The 16,676-nt window shown below is 35.5% G+C and overlaps 4 protein-coding genes across 4 annotated transcripts; all 4 read right to left on the reverse strand.

Annotated features, from left to right (window-relative positions):
* Nucleotides 1-316: 316 nt before the first annotated feature.
* Nucleotides 317-850, reverse strand: LOC122604772 (protein ALP1-like). The gene has a single exon (XM_043777640.1). The coding sequence runs from the start codon at nucleotides 848-850 to the stop codon at nucleotides 317-319; it is 534 nt and encodes a 177-aa protein (XP_043633575.1).
* A 63-nt stretch (nucleotides 851-913) lies between these two features.
* Nucleotides 914-1,513, reverse strand: LOC122604773. Its single transcript, XM_043777641.1, has 2 exons — nucleotides 1,192-1,513; nucleotides 914-1,119 (listed from the first exon to the last, which is right to left on the reverse strand). Exons 1-2 carry the CDS (start codon nucleotides 1,511-1,513, stop codon nucleotides 914-916), a joined length of 528 nt encoding a protein of 175 aa, XP_043633576.1.
* A 5,151-nt stretch (nucleotides 1,514-6,664) lies between these two features.
* Nucleotides 6,665-9,275, reverse strand: LOC122605760 (pentatricopeptide repeat-containing protein At3g26782, mitochondrial). The gene is made up of 2 exons (XM_043778715.1): nucleotides 8,323-9,275; nucleotides 6,665-7,826 (listed from the first exon to the last, which is right to left on the reverse strand). The coding sequence occupies exons 1-2, from the start codon at nucleotides 9,253-9,255 to the stop codon at nucleotides 6,783-6,785; spliced, it is 1,977 nt and encodes a 658-aa protein (XP_043634650.1). The 5' UTR covers nucleotides 9,256-9,275; the 3' UTR covers nucleotides 6,665-6,782.
* A 182-nt stretch (nucleotides 9,276-9,457) lies between these two features.
* Nucleotides 9,458-12,736, reverse strand: LOC122605679. The gene is made up of 2 exons (XM_043778632.1): nucleotides 12,030-12,736; nucleotides 9,458-10,223 (listed from the first exon to the last, which is right to left on the reverse strand). Exons 1-2 carry the CDS (start codon nucleotides 12,594-12,596, stop codon nucleotides 9,585-9,587), a joined length of 1,206 nt encoding a protein of 401 aa, XP_043634567.1. The 5' UTR covers nucleotides 12,597-12,736; the 3' UTR covers nucleotides 9,458-9,584.
* Between the last annotated feature and the right edge of the window lie 3,940 nt (nucleotides 12,737-16,676).

A 16,676-nucleotide genomic window follows, 5' to 3' on the forward strand; every position in this document is an offset into this window, starting at 1 on the left:
ACCAATCAAATACCTCCAACTCAATTTTTCTTTTCATCCCTCCCAATTATTTTTAATGGCATTCATGACTTTCCCATCTCTCCCAAAAAAAATTTTTTCTTTTTCATTTAATTTAATCAAACACTTTCTTTTTTAATAAAAACTTCAAATATTTCATTCAAATTAAACTAAACATTACATATACATAAACATAAATTTAAATTCTAAATTTCTAACATAAAGACAACTAAATCAAACTCGCAACTGATGGTGGTTGCATCGCTGGATCGTCAAGGAATGATAAGTCTAAAGCCGATACATGCGCCGTGAGATCGTATCAGAGCCGATGATGCACGTTCTCGTCCATTATCTCCCGGTTTGCTTCCGGGTTATAAACTCTTGGCACCGGTGGATCCATAATATGAACCGGTGATATCGCCCGCCCGTTGTCTTTGATGATCATGTTGTGAAGTATCGTACACGCAACGACGACTTTTTTGATCTTCTCCTTTGTCCATAGCCGGAGGGGACGGTCCAAGATCTTCCATTTTCTCTTGAGAACACCAAAGGCTCGCTCAACATCCTTTCTTGCAGCCTCTTGTAGTCTTTTAAATTTCTTTTCATCTTGTTCCACTGGATGAGGATAAGCTTTAACAAACGCAGCCCACCTAGGATAGATTCCATCAGTAAGGTAGTAACCGCGCTTGTACTCATGTCCATTTACGCTAAATGAACTGTCTGGCGCGGATCCATTACGCTCGTTTTGAAACAACGGCGACTGCTGCAAAACATTGACATCGTTGTTCGATCCAGCGGGACCGAAAAACGAATGCCAAATCCACAAGTCATAAGAAGCAACACACTCAATCATAATAGTAGGTACCTTGTGATCACCCCTCGTGTATTGCCCCTTTAAGTGTTTAGGGCACATCCTCTATTCGATGTGTGTACAATCAAGACTACCAAGCATTCCTGGAATGTGGTGTCTTTCTTCATGAGCTTGTGTGATGAGAGCCAAGTCATGAGATGTAGGCCTACGTAAGAACTCCTTTTGATACAAATTGACGACCGCATCACAAAAGTACTCCATGCTCTCGCGTGAAGTTCTAGCAGCCATACATAAATACTCGTCATACGCGTCTGAAGGTTCACCCGTAGACAGTTGCTTGATCGCCGATGTGCACTTTTGAAGAGCGGTGCAACTTTATTTACCCCGTGCGTCGTACCCCTCTTGAAAGTAACTAAAGTTGGCTTCAATATCACCAACAATCTTCAAAAACAACCTCTTGCTCATGCGAAAACGATGACGAAAAAATGGTTCGTCAAACTTTGAGTCTTCAACGAAGTAGTCACGCATTAGTATGGCGTGAGCTTCTTCCCGGTCTCGATCGATATACCTACGAGTGTCGGTAGAGGTGCCGGTATCTTCAAGCTCGGCGTACACTTGGTTAAAGAACTCAAAAGTACTCCCCGTAGACGATTCGTCTAACTCCGGGGGAACACAAAATGAAGAAGATGAGGAAGAGGAATCCATTTTTTAGTAATGTGGTGTTTGTTTTGGTGAAAATGTGAAGATATGTTTTTTGTTTGGTGATTTTTTGGTTAAAAATGATGTATATTTATAGATAAAGATGTAGGGGAAATTTTATTTTATTTTTAATAGTGTTCAACGGTCAAACTTGCTGGACCCCAACCCCCACTCCGCTCCTCTCCAACGTTCAAATGTGCCATGACTTGTCGGGCTTTAATGTCGTTCACCACCATGTCGTCCTCATGCCGGAGGGATGACGGCGGTGTGCAGCCAGCGGCATGGGCATGCCACCATCCATGCCGTGACCACTCCTCTCCCCCTAAAACACATCCATAGATCTCATCATTATCATCATAAAAAAAAAAAACAACACATCCATAGATTTCACCTACTACCATTCTACCAATAATCTTCATGAAATTATACATACATATACTTGAACAAATCTCGGTCTATCATCATAAAACTCATATAAATCTAATATATTAAATAAAATATTAGTCATCATGAAATACATAAAAACCATTGGATTTGGGAAAAATATGTGTTTAGCACATCCACAACCGTAACCATCTTTTTCACTGGCCACATCCACCACCGTGACAATCTCCGATAGATACGTCCGACCATAGTGACTGCCAAACTCAACCACTCCAACGGTAGGGACCCCACTTGATTTCTTACACTAATCGAGGTCGGTGGCTGGTTATTGTATTGATTGGATCTCAGGGTTTTGAAAACCATAGTGCTGGTGGAGATGGTGAATGGACCGTTGATCCATGGTGCCGGTGATGGTTGGAACGTTAAAGCTTATTATTTTAGAACATCGGCAATGTCGTGCACTTTACTCGCATACATGACAGATCATATACACGATGGAGTGAAACCTTTGGGAATTTTTGAATAGAGGGGCTTTAAAAATTAATGTAAGTTAGTTTGGGAAATGAGGTATTTGGTTTTCATTCAGCATCAGTTTCTTTTGCTAATTATCAAGAAGATAAATAAAAGATATATATATATATAGGGGGGGAATATGAGGCTGTTAGGCATCTAAGTTGGATGAAAAACTTCTCACATACCTTTTTTTTAAACCATAAAAATCATGTGGGTCAAACATTTATTCAAAATATTAAAAAATTAGTATGTGAGGGATTTTTCACCCAAGGTGGGTGCATAACAGCCTCATACTCACTTTTCTCATATATATATATATGGGGGAAGGGAATATGAGGCTGTTAGGCACCCAAGTTGGGTGAAAAACCCCTCACATACCTTTTTTTAAAGGGTAAAAATCATGGGGGGCCATGTATTTATTTAAAATATTAAAATATTAGTATGTGAGGGGTTTTTCACCCAAGTTGGGTGCATAACAGCCTCATACTCACTTTTCCCTATATATATATATATGCACCTAACTTGGGTGAAAAACCCCTCACATACTAATATTTTAATATTTGGGTGCCTAACAGCCTCATATATATATGAATTAATAGAATGGAATACCCACATAAGCAATAATAAAAATAAAAAATGAAATTAAAAATAAAAGATAACCGGCTACTTGATCCCGGACCCCAAATAGAAGTTTTTACCGGTTTGAATCCCCTGAATAGACATTTTAAAAGTTTGGTCCTAAAAAAGACATTCGTGACAAGTTGAAGTACTTTCTAAACAAATAGCCCTTGAATTAAATCCAATTGTCAAGATTAAAGTTTGATATTTAAATTTTGGCAATCCATTGGTTAAAGTTGATTCAACTTTACCTATAAAGTTGAATTAACTTTATGTAACATCCCGAACTTTTAATTAACGGTTGACTTGAGTCGTTAAGTCAACACAACGTGTCCGTTAAGTCTCTAAGAAATTTAATGTTTATGTGTGATTAATGTGCATTATGTGTAAGGTTTTAAAGCCTTAATGATTCATGTGTTAATGTGTTTAAGATGATTAAATGTGATTAAAGTGTTAGTAAGTATTCCCGTTAAGTCGTTTAAGCTTTAGATGTGAAGATGTAAAGTTGAGGGGCTTAAGTGTAAGCTTTAGAAAGATTGGTCCAGCTGATTGGGGTTCCTTTAGCCCTAATCATAAACAAAAATATCAGTTGTTGGCCTCTCCAAACTATTCCCCCTCCTCTCCATTTGATTCTTTTGCAAAAGCCTTCAAAACGTGTGATTTCGGGTGTGTTTGATCAAGTCTTTTGCATCCTTCTTGTAATCTACATGTAGTAAAGGTATAACAAAATTGTTTTATGTTATTTCAATCATATAATCAGATCCATAACTGATTTAGGTCATTAGATGATCAATTGATGTCTTAAACGTTGATTCGTTGACCTGAAACGTTTAATTATGTGATGCAAATCAAGTAAGGATTAATCAATAATTTCATTGCATCATTAGGGTCTTAAAATGGTGAATTTTGAGGTACAAAATTCGTTCATAAGGTTATGGGTCGTTTGGGGTGTGTTTGGTTAAGTTTTGAAGGTTAAACAATGAGGTTTGTGCAAATTCGGGGCTAGCCGTGGCGCAGCTACTAAGCTGCTGCGCAACTAGAAAACAGTGACATATAGCTGCGACGCAACTTGGTAGTTGCGACGCAATAGCGACAGAATTTTCAAAAGGCCATAACTTTTGAACCGTAACTCCGTTTTTGACAAATAAGCTATCCACGGAATTGTGAGAGAGTCTACTTTCTAATGGTAATACTTTTAAAAGATGATGGTGATGTAAAGTTTCCAGAAAGGTTAATTTAGTGGGTGAATGTCGAGTTCCGTCGAGTTATGTAAGCCTTAAGTATTAAACGAACCTCCGATGCATCAAGCATTGTCATGAGTCATGTTTATAGGTATTTAGACTTGAGTCATGACCATAAGTGAGTGGGTACTTATTAGCTCATTATGTCGTTTAATGATTATAGGTAGTCGGGAATACTTGCAAAGCTCGGTAACTTACGTTATCATTTGTTGTGTGCTTCTACGAGGTAAGATACACTACTTTGACACGCTGAGGGTTCAACATAAACATAGTTTTCATATAATAACATCCCAAATGGTATCTTGTTTGCTTATGGGTATTCGGAATTATACGGGAGGTGGTATGGGCTATGTAAATGCATATAAAAGCCTGAAATGCTACCCCAATGATACGTATTCCTATGAGATGTTATGTATGCTTAATAGATGATATGATATGAAATGATGTACGATCTAAGATGATAAATGTTATGCAATGTTGTAATGATATACGATATGCAATGATATATGACGATGTACGTGATGTAACAATGTATGCGATGTGATGATATGAAATGAAATGCTATGAAATGTGATGTATGATGATGATATGTGAAATGTGCATGATTAAATGGCTTGTTCATCTAGTTCACTAGACTTATTAAGTTGTCATGACACGTGCACGTTTAAGGGCCCAAACGTAAATATGTATATATATGTGATGATTGTTTAGGTTGTGTAAACACCTAAACTATATGTAATGTGAAATCGAGCTCGTAAATTTAACGTGAAAGTGTTAAGCTTAACCCGTACTTTCCCTAGCCCGGTTAAGCGCGTTGATGTGGTTGCTCGGGTGGCTCTTTGCAACGAGGTACAACGTGAAGTGTAATACGGGAGGTCTTACCAGCCCCATTGTCATTGAACATACGGATTACTCCTGGATTGGCTTGCCATTCCTTAACGACATTGATGTACTACTGAATGGTGGTTCATCTAGTCGGGTGCGACTTATGTCACACTTAACGAGATGCTTATGTTATATGAGATGCGTGACTTTTGTCACAATTATAAAGATGTTCAAATGTGATATGTGATGATGCAAAAGATGACTAGGCACATTTAGGATGACCCATCCTGATATAAATGATGTTGATGATAAGATATGTAAGTGTGATGATATGTTTGAGGATATGTGCCTTAACGACTTAATATGACTTTTATATAATGTTTTAAATGGACAAACGTTTTATAACTTATGTGTTATCTTACTTAGCTAATTCGTGAGCTAACACTTGCTCTTTTAAATGTGTTGTGCCCCCAGGTCCAACAATAGTGAGCAGGTAGATGTGAGAAGATGTGAGGCATAGGTAGATGATCTTGAAGCTAGCTATAGTTTATCCATAGTGGCTGCTCGCTTTAGACATTTGCTTTATGTTTAAATATTAATGACTTGTATTGATAATGTACTCAGTTGTTTAATGTTGGGCAACCGATGGATTTCCATTTAGACTTATTTTGATGATATGGTTAGTAACACCATTTAATGAATAAACCAAACAGATTTTTTACTGATTTGGACTTTTAAAGTTAATTCCGCTTCTTTTAACGCCGTTAGGCAAAAGTTTTTGGAAATCCTTTTTTTTAAATGTTGGGTGTTACACTTTAAAAGATCAACTTTATCAATAAAGTTGATCAAATTTTTTTAAAAAGTAAAAAATTTAGTTGATTTAATGAGAAAGAGAAAAATGTATTTTGATTCTATATGAACCAATAATGCTCGGAAGCATCCGAAGTCTATAACTTTAAATAATTTTTAAAAATATTTTAAAGATTTTAAGAGGAAGGTTTTGAAAATGATCATAATATTATCCTTATTAGACTTTATATATTTTGAAAAATACTAAATGTTGTCTTCAGAGTTATATTTAACGTGCATAAAAAATTTTATATTTTATATCAAAAATATATCGCCTAAATTTTATGGTAAATGTATAATTAATTTATAACAAAACCATATATTTTAGTCAAAAACTCATCCTCTTGAGCAATCTTAATATGTGTAGGTACACAAGTACAAGAGGAAAGAAAACGAAAATTAAAAAGTCGTCAAAAGGATATCGAATTGGATCTCTAATGAAGGACGAAATTTTAAAACTACTCATGTTTTTTGTTTCGTCTAACGATTTACGGTTTGTGAGATAAAATATTTTGAATGATTTGGGTGAATTTTATTAATTAATTAAAGAAAGAAAGAATGTGTAATCCAGAATAGTTTCTGAGTTATTTTATTTTCATGAGTTCTCGAAATAACTTAACCCTGTAGTGTTGGTGCACATTTCGTCTTCCCTTTTCTATTGATGTAAAAAGTAATTTCCATGGCTTATTCCACACATCGCTACATCGGATGTGTTGAACTTAATATATTTACACAAAGAGAAACATAAGAGTGTGTATATTCCTTCATATTGGATAAATCGAATCACTTGTGTCCAAAATATTAGCTTTGAGACATAATCCATATATGGTGCAGAACAAAAAGGATCACCAATAATCCCCACAAGAACACAAGCCCTCACTAAAATGATGAAACCGCTTTGAATCTCTAACCACAATTCTCCGGTTAACAATCTTAGCTATTAACTTGATGGTTTCATGACAATCGCCACAAATCCTCAAATTCTTGATCACCTGAATAGTTGAACCGGGAACCGAGTTCATAATTGCATACGCAACAGCCAGCTTCTCACTATGAATCCTTAACGTCATTTCCTTCTCTTCCTTATCAATGTCATGTAAATCTGATGTCATATTCGGTATATACCCTGCTGCTTGTACCTTCTCACATAATTCATCCAAATATAAGTATATTTTCTCATGATCAGGATGTTCTTTATCCCCAACCAGAAATACATGTACCCTTCCTTTTAATTCAACCAAACTAAATCCTGGAGTTTTACTTAATTCATGGTTTTTCATATGAATTCGCATCTTAGCTACGTCTTCCCACCTTCCAGCTTCAGCATAAATGTTGGAAAGTAAAACATAATAACCACAATTCTGTGGGTCTAGTTCAAAAAGTTGTCTTGCAGAGATCTCCCCAAGCTCTACGTTTTTGTGCTTTCTACAAGCAGCAAGAAGAGAACCCCAAATAACAAAATCGGGCCTTACCTTCATGTTCTTGATTAGATCATAAGCCTTGTTAAGGTAACCGGCTCGCCCAAAAAGATCAACCATGCAGCTATAGTGCTCCACCCCTGGCTTGATACAATATTTATGTTCCATGGTTTGGAACCAGTGCCATCCTTCATCAACCAGACCAGCATGGCTACAGGCTGATAGGACTGATACAAATGTGATATAATTTGGCACTAGCTTAACCCGAATCATCTCATAAAAAACATCTAGAGCTTCTCGAGCATAACCATGCATGCCATAACCAGCAACCATGGCTGTCCATGACCTTACATTCTTGTTCTTTATGCGATCAAAGGCGATCCTTGCGGTTCTTACCTGCCCACACTTGCAATACATGTCCACAACTGATGTACCCACAACCACATCTTCCTCCAGGCCCATCTTTATAATCTATACAAAGAAAAGACGACGTCATGCTAACATGAAGTCCACACACAACTGCTTTATTGATTGTGGCCTTGTAAGGTTTATTGCATTTAAAAAATACTATGTAACAAACTCTCATCTGCTTTATATTTTAGGTAACAAACACTGTTTTTACTATAGCAAGGTTAAAACTTTTAAAAAGGTTTTCATCAGGGTAAACTTGTAAGCTAGCCAGTTTAGGCGTCACTTTAGATGGAAAAAAAAAAAAAAAGCTTGACTATAAAGTCAAAAGGCAAACATTCATGAACTGTATTATAAGTTTATAACACAATAAGCAAGTATTTTTCTTCTTTTCCAGTTTATCCATTAGACATCATTCTTAAGTACTTATTGCAGCTAAGGCAAGCATATGATTACAAAGATGCTAAAGTTACTTGCTTTTATAAGTTGACAATCCCATTTCAAAATCATGTTGTTTACATAGAGATAAAGATGATTGGAAAATAAGAGTCTGAATTACCTGATCATGTACACACTTTCCAATTTGTAGAGCACCTGAATGGGCACAAGCAAGAAGAACAGCAGACAATGTCACGGCATTGTAATTAACATAACTATCTCGCACCATCGCATGAAACAACTCCAACGCTTGTGTAGACATCCCATGTTGAGCACAAACCGCAATCATTGAATTCCAAGTCGTTACGTCCTTATCCATTATCTCATCAAACGCCTTCCTTGAAAAACCTAAAAGACCACATTTAGCATAAGCATCCACCAAAGTATTCCCAATTTTCGTATTTTCCTCAAACCCCTTTTTAACAACCACTCCATGAACCCCTTCAGTAACGTTCTTATTTGAAGTACTAGAACAAGCTGCAAGAACCGTAACCATAGCAACCGCATCAACACACGCTTCATTTTCATTCTGATTCTCACTTTCTTGTCTTAGAAAATCCTTAAACACGTACAAAGCATCATAAGGACGTCCATGTTGAACATACCCAGTAATCATGGAAGTCCAAGAAACCACATTTCTCACAGGCGTTTCATCAAACACGTTATATGCATCATCCAAATACCCACATTTAGAGTACATGTCAATCAAAGCAGACGAGACAAAAACATCATTATGAAACCCGAAAACAAAAGCTTGTAAATGGATTTGTTTTCCAGAGCAATGATCAAACAATGCTGCACATGATTTAATAGTGCAAGGGAATGTGGACCGGTTTGGGGTGAGGGAAAGTTTTCGCATTGCCGCGAATGCGAGTAGGGACTCGACTGAGTCCCCGGCTCGAGCCAGGTCTGCAATGACCGAGTTCCATGACCATACATCGGTTGTGTTTACGTATTTGTTGAAGAATGTTGTGAGGTTTGAATTTATGTTTAAGTTTTGGTTTATCGTGGGTGCTTTGGCTGCGTTCAGCAAAACTGATTTTGTGATCTTCATTAATTCATTATTTTTTTTCATTTCGTTGGACAATATGTATAAAAAATTAAAATTATTTATTTTTGGAGAATAAATAAAATCGTCACTTTGGGAGGATGACTCATTGAACTTTTTGAAGACTTTTGCACTCTGGCGTCAGATTCAGAAGATTATATGGTATGAACTTATAAATAACTATAAATTTTTTTTAGTACAGAAACAGTTTCCATAACAAAAATATTTCTCATTACAAGTATCATCCAGATCAAGATGTGAAAGTATACAAACAAGCCAACCATCATCATAAATAAATGTTTCATGCCATATTACACAATTGAAAGAATCACCTACTACATAAGTCTAAGGTGGGAAGTATCATTTAATCTTTTAATCTGCCAACCCGTTTTCCAAGAATGTTGCAATACCGTCACAGACGAATCATCTATGCACATCTTGTTCGCCATCATAGGGCTGCAGCCAAGAACACCAGTCAACAGACATTTAATAGGTACCGAGTGACTAAACACACCTACGCACGAAGATGCTACAAAACATGGACTACTGGTGATTCTGCCATTAAGCCCACCATGATGGTTAGGTGGGTCCCGTGGAGACATTTCATCATCTGCTTCAAGATCTCCGTTTGTCGTCACCATTTGTAATCTGCTTTTACCAGATTTCTTTCTTGCAAATATTTGTTTGGGTCTTTGCAACAGATCCCATGGAGGTCCCTCTACCGTGGGTGAATAACTAGATTGAAGCTTATCTGGCAAAGACACGAGTGTTCCATTTAAGAATTGGAGCATTCGGAATTCCACTTGGCGGAGAGATTCTCCGGAAGGTGGACAGAAATCAGGTTGGAGTCTTTCCTTTAAAGTTAATATTTCAGGGGTGTATACATCGGAACGCAGGCAGCCTTCCCACAGTCCATGACTCATCTCCTGTAACGCATCTGATGACTGTATCAAGTGTTCTGAGAAATTCATCTCCTGCAAGCATATCACCACAATTCAGACTTGCAGAAATTCTTGACTAATGAATGATACACAGTAATGCACAACTTAGCAGAGTCAAGCAAAACTTTCTCAAAGTCTATTGATGCAACATTCCCACCTAAAAATATTGTTTAACAAGTAAATTGCAATATTGTACTATGACACCTTTGACATGTGAAAGTGAAACATTCATAATAACACTACAAGGTGGTTTCCCGGTCAGCTGTCACTCCCAAGTCCTAGAAACTAATAAAAATTTACTATAAACCCAAGCTACTACTCAGTAATTAGAGAAATACTATGAAATAGCTAGCTGAAATGCATTAGACACTTCACATCTTGCACCAAATGGCATTCATTTTGCATAAGACTAGCAAATGAATCTGGCGTCATAAAGATGAATCAGAAAGTGAATTTGAGAACGTTTGAAAATGCTCATGTAACTTCAATAAATTGGTTGGATATGTGGTCAAGTAATTAAAATTCTCACCGAATTTAACAAACAAACTTCCTTTAAAGTCTTCTGGTCCAAGTGTGGACATTCTTAACTCTTACTACACCTGGTTCATAGAGTTTTTAATGTGTTCAGGGCACATTTTTGGAAACGAATTAAGGAAATGATTAACTTTAAGGAAAAATGAGACGCCAACTAGGTTCATTTTCTCTCTTACTGAAGAAAAGAATCGAAGGGAAACCTTTAGCTAAAATTCTCTCCAAATTTTCCTTCCAAATGTCAAAATTTGGTAAAAAGGGAAAGCAAAGGCTTTATAACCTTTTTGATGACCAACTTACCCTGAAGTCCTAAACTAAACTGTTTAAGGCTAATGGTATAATTGTGAGCTTACAAGCTTTCCTACCAATCCTCTACAAGTCGAGACATGATTAAAAAAACTTTAATTTCTTTTCCACTACATACTCAACACTAAGACATCACCACTATTAGATCTCCTATCCTGGAAACGATATAGAGAGGGCAGTGAAGTGAACAAGTCATTCAACACCAACACCAACGAGACTTTCAAACCACAAGCCCTACACCTAAGACAGGACTAGACAATTAACTGCTGTAATGTAAGAGAAACTAACATGAAACCTGCAGGCCTAAGACTTATTTTAACTAATCCCCTTATGCAACTTCCGCTACCCTAGTTCTAGTCTTCTATACACACAACATTCGTATTGCTTATAAAAGACGTATCCTAACAGATTTGCAATACTAGCTAAAACAATTACTAGAATGTGGTACCAATTCTAAAGACAATATAACAAACTTCAGAGGGTATATCGAAGACTACTAATTGATCATAGAGCTATTTTCAGTTTTCACCAATGTACACCACGAACCCCAAATAATACCAATATAGTCATTGAACTTGTTATTGTAATTAATATCAACTAAGCAACACTTTATTTTTCCCAAAAACATTTTGGCCAAAACCTACACAAGGCACATGTTTCGCCAACACTTCCAACTGTACAGGTTCTACCACAATGACCATATATACTAAGAGTACATTGTCAAATATTGTTACATAGCTTAAATCTCCTTGATGAAAATCTAAAGCTACTACCATGGTCATAATTCAAAGCATTTTGTCCAATGCCTAAGTAGCTGAGGCGTGGCACATGTTTCGCAGACAATTCCAACTGTACAAGTTCCAACACAATGACTATATACCGGAACAAGACTACAACTACATTGTCAAATTATTGTTACATAGCTTAAACCTCCCTGAACAAAATCTAAAGCTACTAATTCAAAACATTTAATTAAATTATAAATAAACTAAAGAAAAGCACCTGACAAATGGGAAGGGCAGTGGATCGAGCACGATCCAACGGAGAACAATAAACCGCGTTAAACCCAATCCCTTGAGATTTCAAAAACACAGCCAGAGCTCTCGCTTGCCTTCTCCCATTCACAGTCAAAAGAGCTTCTGGGCATCTCCCAGATACCAAATCAGGCCTTAAATTCACATCACATTCACCTTCACATATCAAATATACCTCAATCCTATTATTAGCATAATCATCAAACATGACGTCACTGAATTGGGGAGGTGGGGACAAAACATGGCATGGGTCCCACACCTTGATTGATGGGGGTAACCTGGGTGTGCCAAATGATGATGGTTGTGGTGATAATGGTGATGCGGATGCGTGACATGGCAGTAGCTCTGGTTCCTGTTCAACGTTTTTTTTCATTAAATTTTCGTTGCTACTATTGTTGTTGTTGCTAAGGATATGTCGGATGTTGTTTGTCTGTTGGTTTTGTGTGTGTGTTTGTAGTTGTTGGTGTTGTTCGTCTTCTTCTTCTTCTTCTTCATCATCATCTGCTGCTAATTGTACGGATTCTGAAGCGCCCATTTTGTATCGTGTAATATGTTGATTTTAGATCTAACCGGAATTGAGACTGTTGATAAAATTTGACATTGAAAAAAGTGGGGGGAATTGAAGTAGATCTGAAGTTGTGTGTGTGTGTGACTGATTGCGTGTGTTGATTTTTTTAGGGCGGAAAACAGAAATATAAAACAAGTGGGAGGTTTTTAGGACTGTCATTGTTTGGGTTTTTTTTTTTTTAAGAGAAATGATATAATTATAAACAAAGTTTAAAAACCCATGTGGACCAATAGTAAAAGAAAAGTGAATCAAGAAATATAAAATAAATTTAATTTTATTGATAGTTATTAATGTCGCATGTGTTTGTAAGTTTTGTTTGTAAACATTTGTTAGTGAATGTAGTATTACTCTTTTTTTTTAATTTACTATTCATTGCTACGTATCTGTTTGTATTGTATTCATACGGATGACAGTTAAAGTTTTTGTCTTAAGTTTTTTGCTTTTTTTGTTTTTTTTATTTTCCCTTTCATTTTTACTTATGCAACTCTAGTCTTGCAAGGTGCAAACATCTTTTTCATGCGAATGAATTAAAAATATAAGAAAATTTTGACCTATTTATTTTTACCTTTCTTGTCATGTACGAGTATAACTAGATAGACGAATATCTGCTCGATGCAACGGTAGTGGTGGTAGACTAGTAGTGACAGCCTGATGATGGCAATAATTATGACCGTAGTAGTGTAGGTTATAGATGTAAAATAACGGTGTAATCATTTTAGGATTTTGTAGATATATATTTTAAATTAATTTCATTAAAGGTATACTAGGTATTTAATATGTTTATGGATGATGTTAATCTATTATTAAAGGCATTTAAATATTTTTAATGTAAAAAGTTTGAATAAAATGGACTAGCTTGTTTTACATAGTAAAGATAAACATATTTCCTTTATCCAAGTTTTTTTGATTGCGCATAGATTTCAGAACCGTGAAATTTTTAATGCCAATGTTGTCATTTATCCAATGATACTAAGTCACGTATGTTCTTTTTTCAAATAAAAAAAAATCATGTAAAATGGTTACTTTTATGGAACTTGCCATTAATTTAATTATTATTAATTTATTATTGTACAAGTAGTAAAAAAAGTTTAGTGTTTATTTTAAAAGTAACTTTGTTTTTATTTTTCTCAAAATAGGGGAACGAAGATTTGGGAATTGGTTAGGTAGTGAAGAATGGCTGGGATTTAATGAAACTAGCTAGGGAACCAACTTTCCATATGCTTTTAATTTGTTTGTCTACTTTTGTATTAAAATTGAAACAAGGTAAAAATGCATTGGAAGGTTTTCCAATTTAGTTGCGGCCATATAGTTGGTATGGGGTTTAAATTGGATTGGTGGAAAAGTTGGGAGGTTTTATGATAAAAAAGGTGGTTGATTGGGACGTTACCTAACTAGTCGAGTTGTATGTCGCAATTTGATTTTACAAATTACATGTTGACTTCAGGTATATACCTTTAATTGTAGGATTGTATGTTGTCGCATTGGGATCTTCTTTCTTATTTTAGCAGTCGTTTTAATTTTTCGTCGTTAAAAATTTTATTATCTGTTCTAAATCAAATTGACTATTTTTTTTAGTTGGCTAGTTTCTTACTAACATTTTTAATATAATGTTATTCAAAAAATTGTTTAAAGACATATTACAAATAAAATTTTACAAACAGAACTTCCATTAATAAATGGATTGTGGATCATAATATCATGTTTAATATTGTATAAATTGTGGATCATACTTATGTTTTAATTTATAAAAATTACTAGAATGGTCAAATTTTAAGATGTATATCTAGATTTAGATACTTATAATTTTTTTTACACATTTGATTGATTGTTTATCTCTACTCCTTATAAAGTAAAAGGCTTCTTTTTTAATTTTAGTAATTTATGTATTTGAATTACCAGAATTGTCCTCGACATTTAAAAATTATCACACCCCCTATTTTTAAAAATAGTTACACAATAGTTACATATGAAATTACTAAATTATCATTAATAAAATATCATTATGGAAAGAATTAATTTACACTTTAAACTTTTATTTTAATAATTAGCACTTTATGCCATTATTTTTAAAAATTTTCACTATCACAATTACATCAACCCACACCACTTAATACCGCCACCATCACCAATAGTACCATTACCGACACCGTCACCGCATTGCGCAAGTACCATGCTCACTAAATAGGTCAACAAAACTCTTGCCATGTGTTGCATATGCGCTAAAAAATTGTACTTATCTTGTTTATAGACTATGTGATTTTGTCTAAAAGTTGTCACGTGTTGAAGAAAATGGGATTGTTGAACACAATATTTCTTGCAACGCTGGAAGCTTGCAATGACATCCAATGGCAAAATCAAAGCTTCACTAAATAGGTCAACAAAACAGTAATGTGTCACTGATTAAATAGCTTTTATAAAAAAAAAACTTTTAGGCGAAATAAAAGTGTTCCACTCTTTAAATTTTAAGCGGAAGTGACAAGCGCTCGAAAAGCACAACCTATCACTGAGGCCAGAGCGGAGGAGCAGGCCATCTTGCTAAAAAGGAGTGAGAGGGTTTGAACCCCTAAGAAGCCTGCTTTGCCGTAGGGGCCTCTACATGAGCTTCGGGTAACCAAATATGAACTGGTACCATAGGCACTTTGACTGCGAAAGATGTGAAAAAAGCAATCCATGGAAAGATTTAGCGCCACTCATTAAAATTCTAATGGCAAAATTGTTGATCCAAAAAATCAAAAAGGTTCTTAGGCCTCATGTTGAATTCAATTCAAGGTTAATCAATACAAATAGGAGGTTCTTAGGCCTTGACCTCAAATTAGGCCTAACGCCGAATGACCGAATCGATTATCACATACGGAATTCACCATCATATGGTAATCGACCCAACGCACATAAAATGCAAAGTTACTCACCTTCCCCGCGAAAAACAACAATCAAGATAGCCACAACACAATTGACAGAGCTTTCAACCTAACAAATCATCACAATGTACAAATAAAATTATATTCACAATCTTGGTTAAATCAACTTAACCATACTAATAATTTATTAATATTTCCTAACTCACGTCAAAACTCACTATCTTTGTTTGCTTATTTCCAAATCTCATTTTACAAAATTCCTTCTTTTCATAATCATCGATCTCAATCTATTTATCATTATGCTAGAAATCTCATTTTACACAAAACCATGTGGTCATTCCATTTAATTACTCAAAATCACCAAATTCTCGTTTTAACCATATGGTCAAACAACTTTAATCAAAACATTTATGCAACACTATAACCATATACCAAATTACAAATAGAAAATGGGGAAATGGTAGCAAAAAATCATCCAACCCTAAACCCCAAAATTTAGTGAATGCATGAACCTTGATTGTAACACTCCGCCTTACCACAACATAATATTGTTCGCTTCGTCCGCAGGCTCTCGACTTTGTTTCTGGTTGCTTGGGAAAAATTCCAAGAAGGGTCACACATTTGACATTGCTGCACCTGAGCACGCTTAACTGTGGAGTTTTCCTAAGCATACATCGCTAACATACAAAGGAGTTCCTGACTATAATTAATATCATTGGTCTTACATAAAACAACGCATTTTGGGCGTATTGGTTGTGAATGAGGGGAGAACTTCACAGTTAAGTGTACTCGGGTGACAACAATGCCAAGTGGGTGAACCTTCTAGGAAGTTTGCTAAAGCAACCAGAAACAAAGCCGTGAGCATACGGGCAAAATGGACAATATTGTGTTGTGGTAAGACGGGGTGTTACACTAATTTTTTAAACAAAAATCAAAACTAGGTTAAAGGAATTCTTACCTCGAAGAACAATAATTAAGATGGAAAATCACAAACTTCTTATGCTTTTACTCACAATTTTTCTCAAATTAAATTTCTCACTATGATATGGTCATTGTTATTTTATTTGAAAGATTTTTGATTGAATTGAAGATTATAGTTAGTTAGAATGAAAACGAGGAAGAGGTCTGAGAATAAGAAGTGAATTGGAAAATGAGTCAAAAGTTTGGAGGATGGGTGAGTGCCACACCC

This window comes from Erigeron canadensis, chromosome 6 (genome assembly GCF_010389155.1).
Source record: "Erigeron canadensis isolate Cc75 chromosome 6, C_canadensis_v1, whole genome shotgun sequence".
Classification (NCBI taxonomy): Eukaryota; Viridiplantae; Streptophyta; class Magnoliopsida; order Asterales; family Asteraceae; genus Erigeron; species Erigeron canadensis.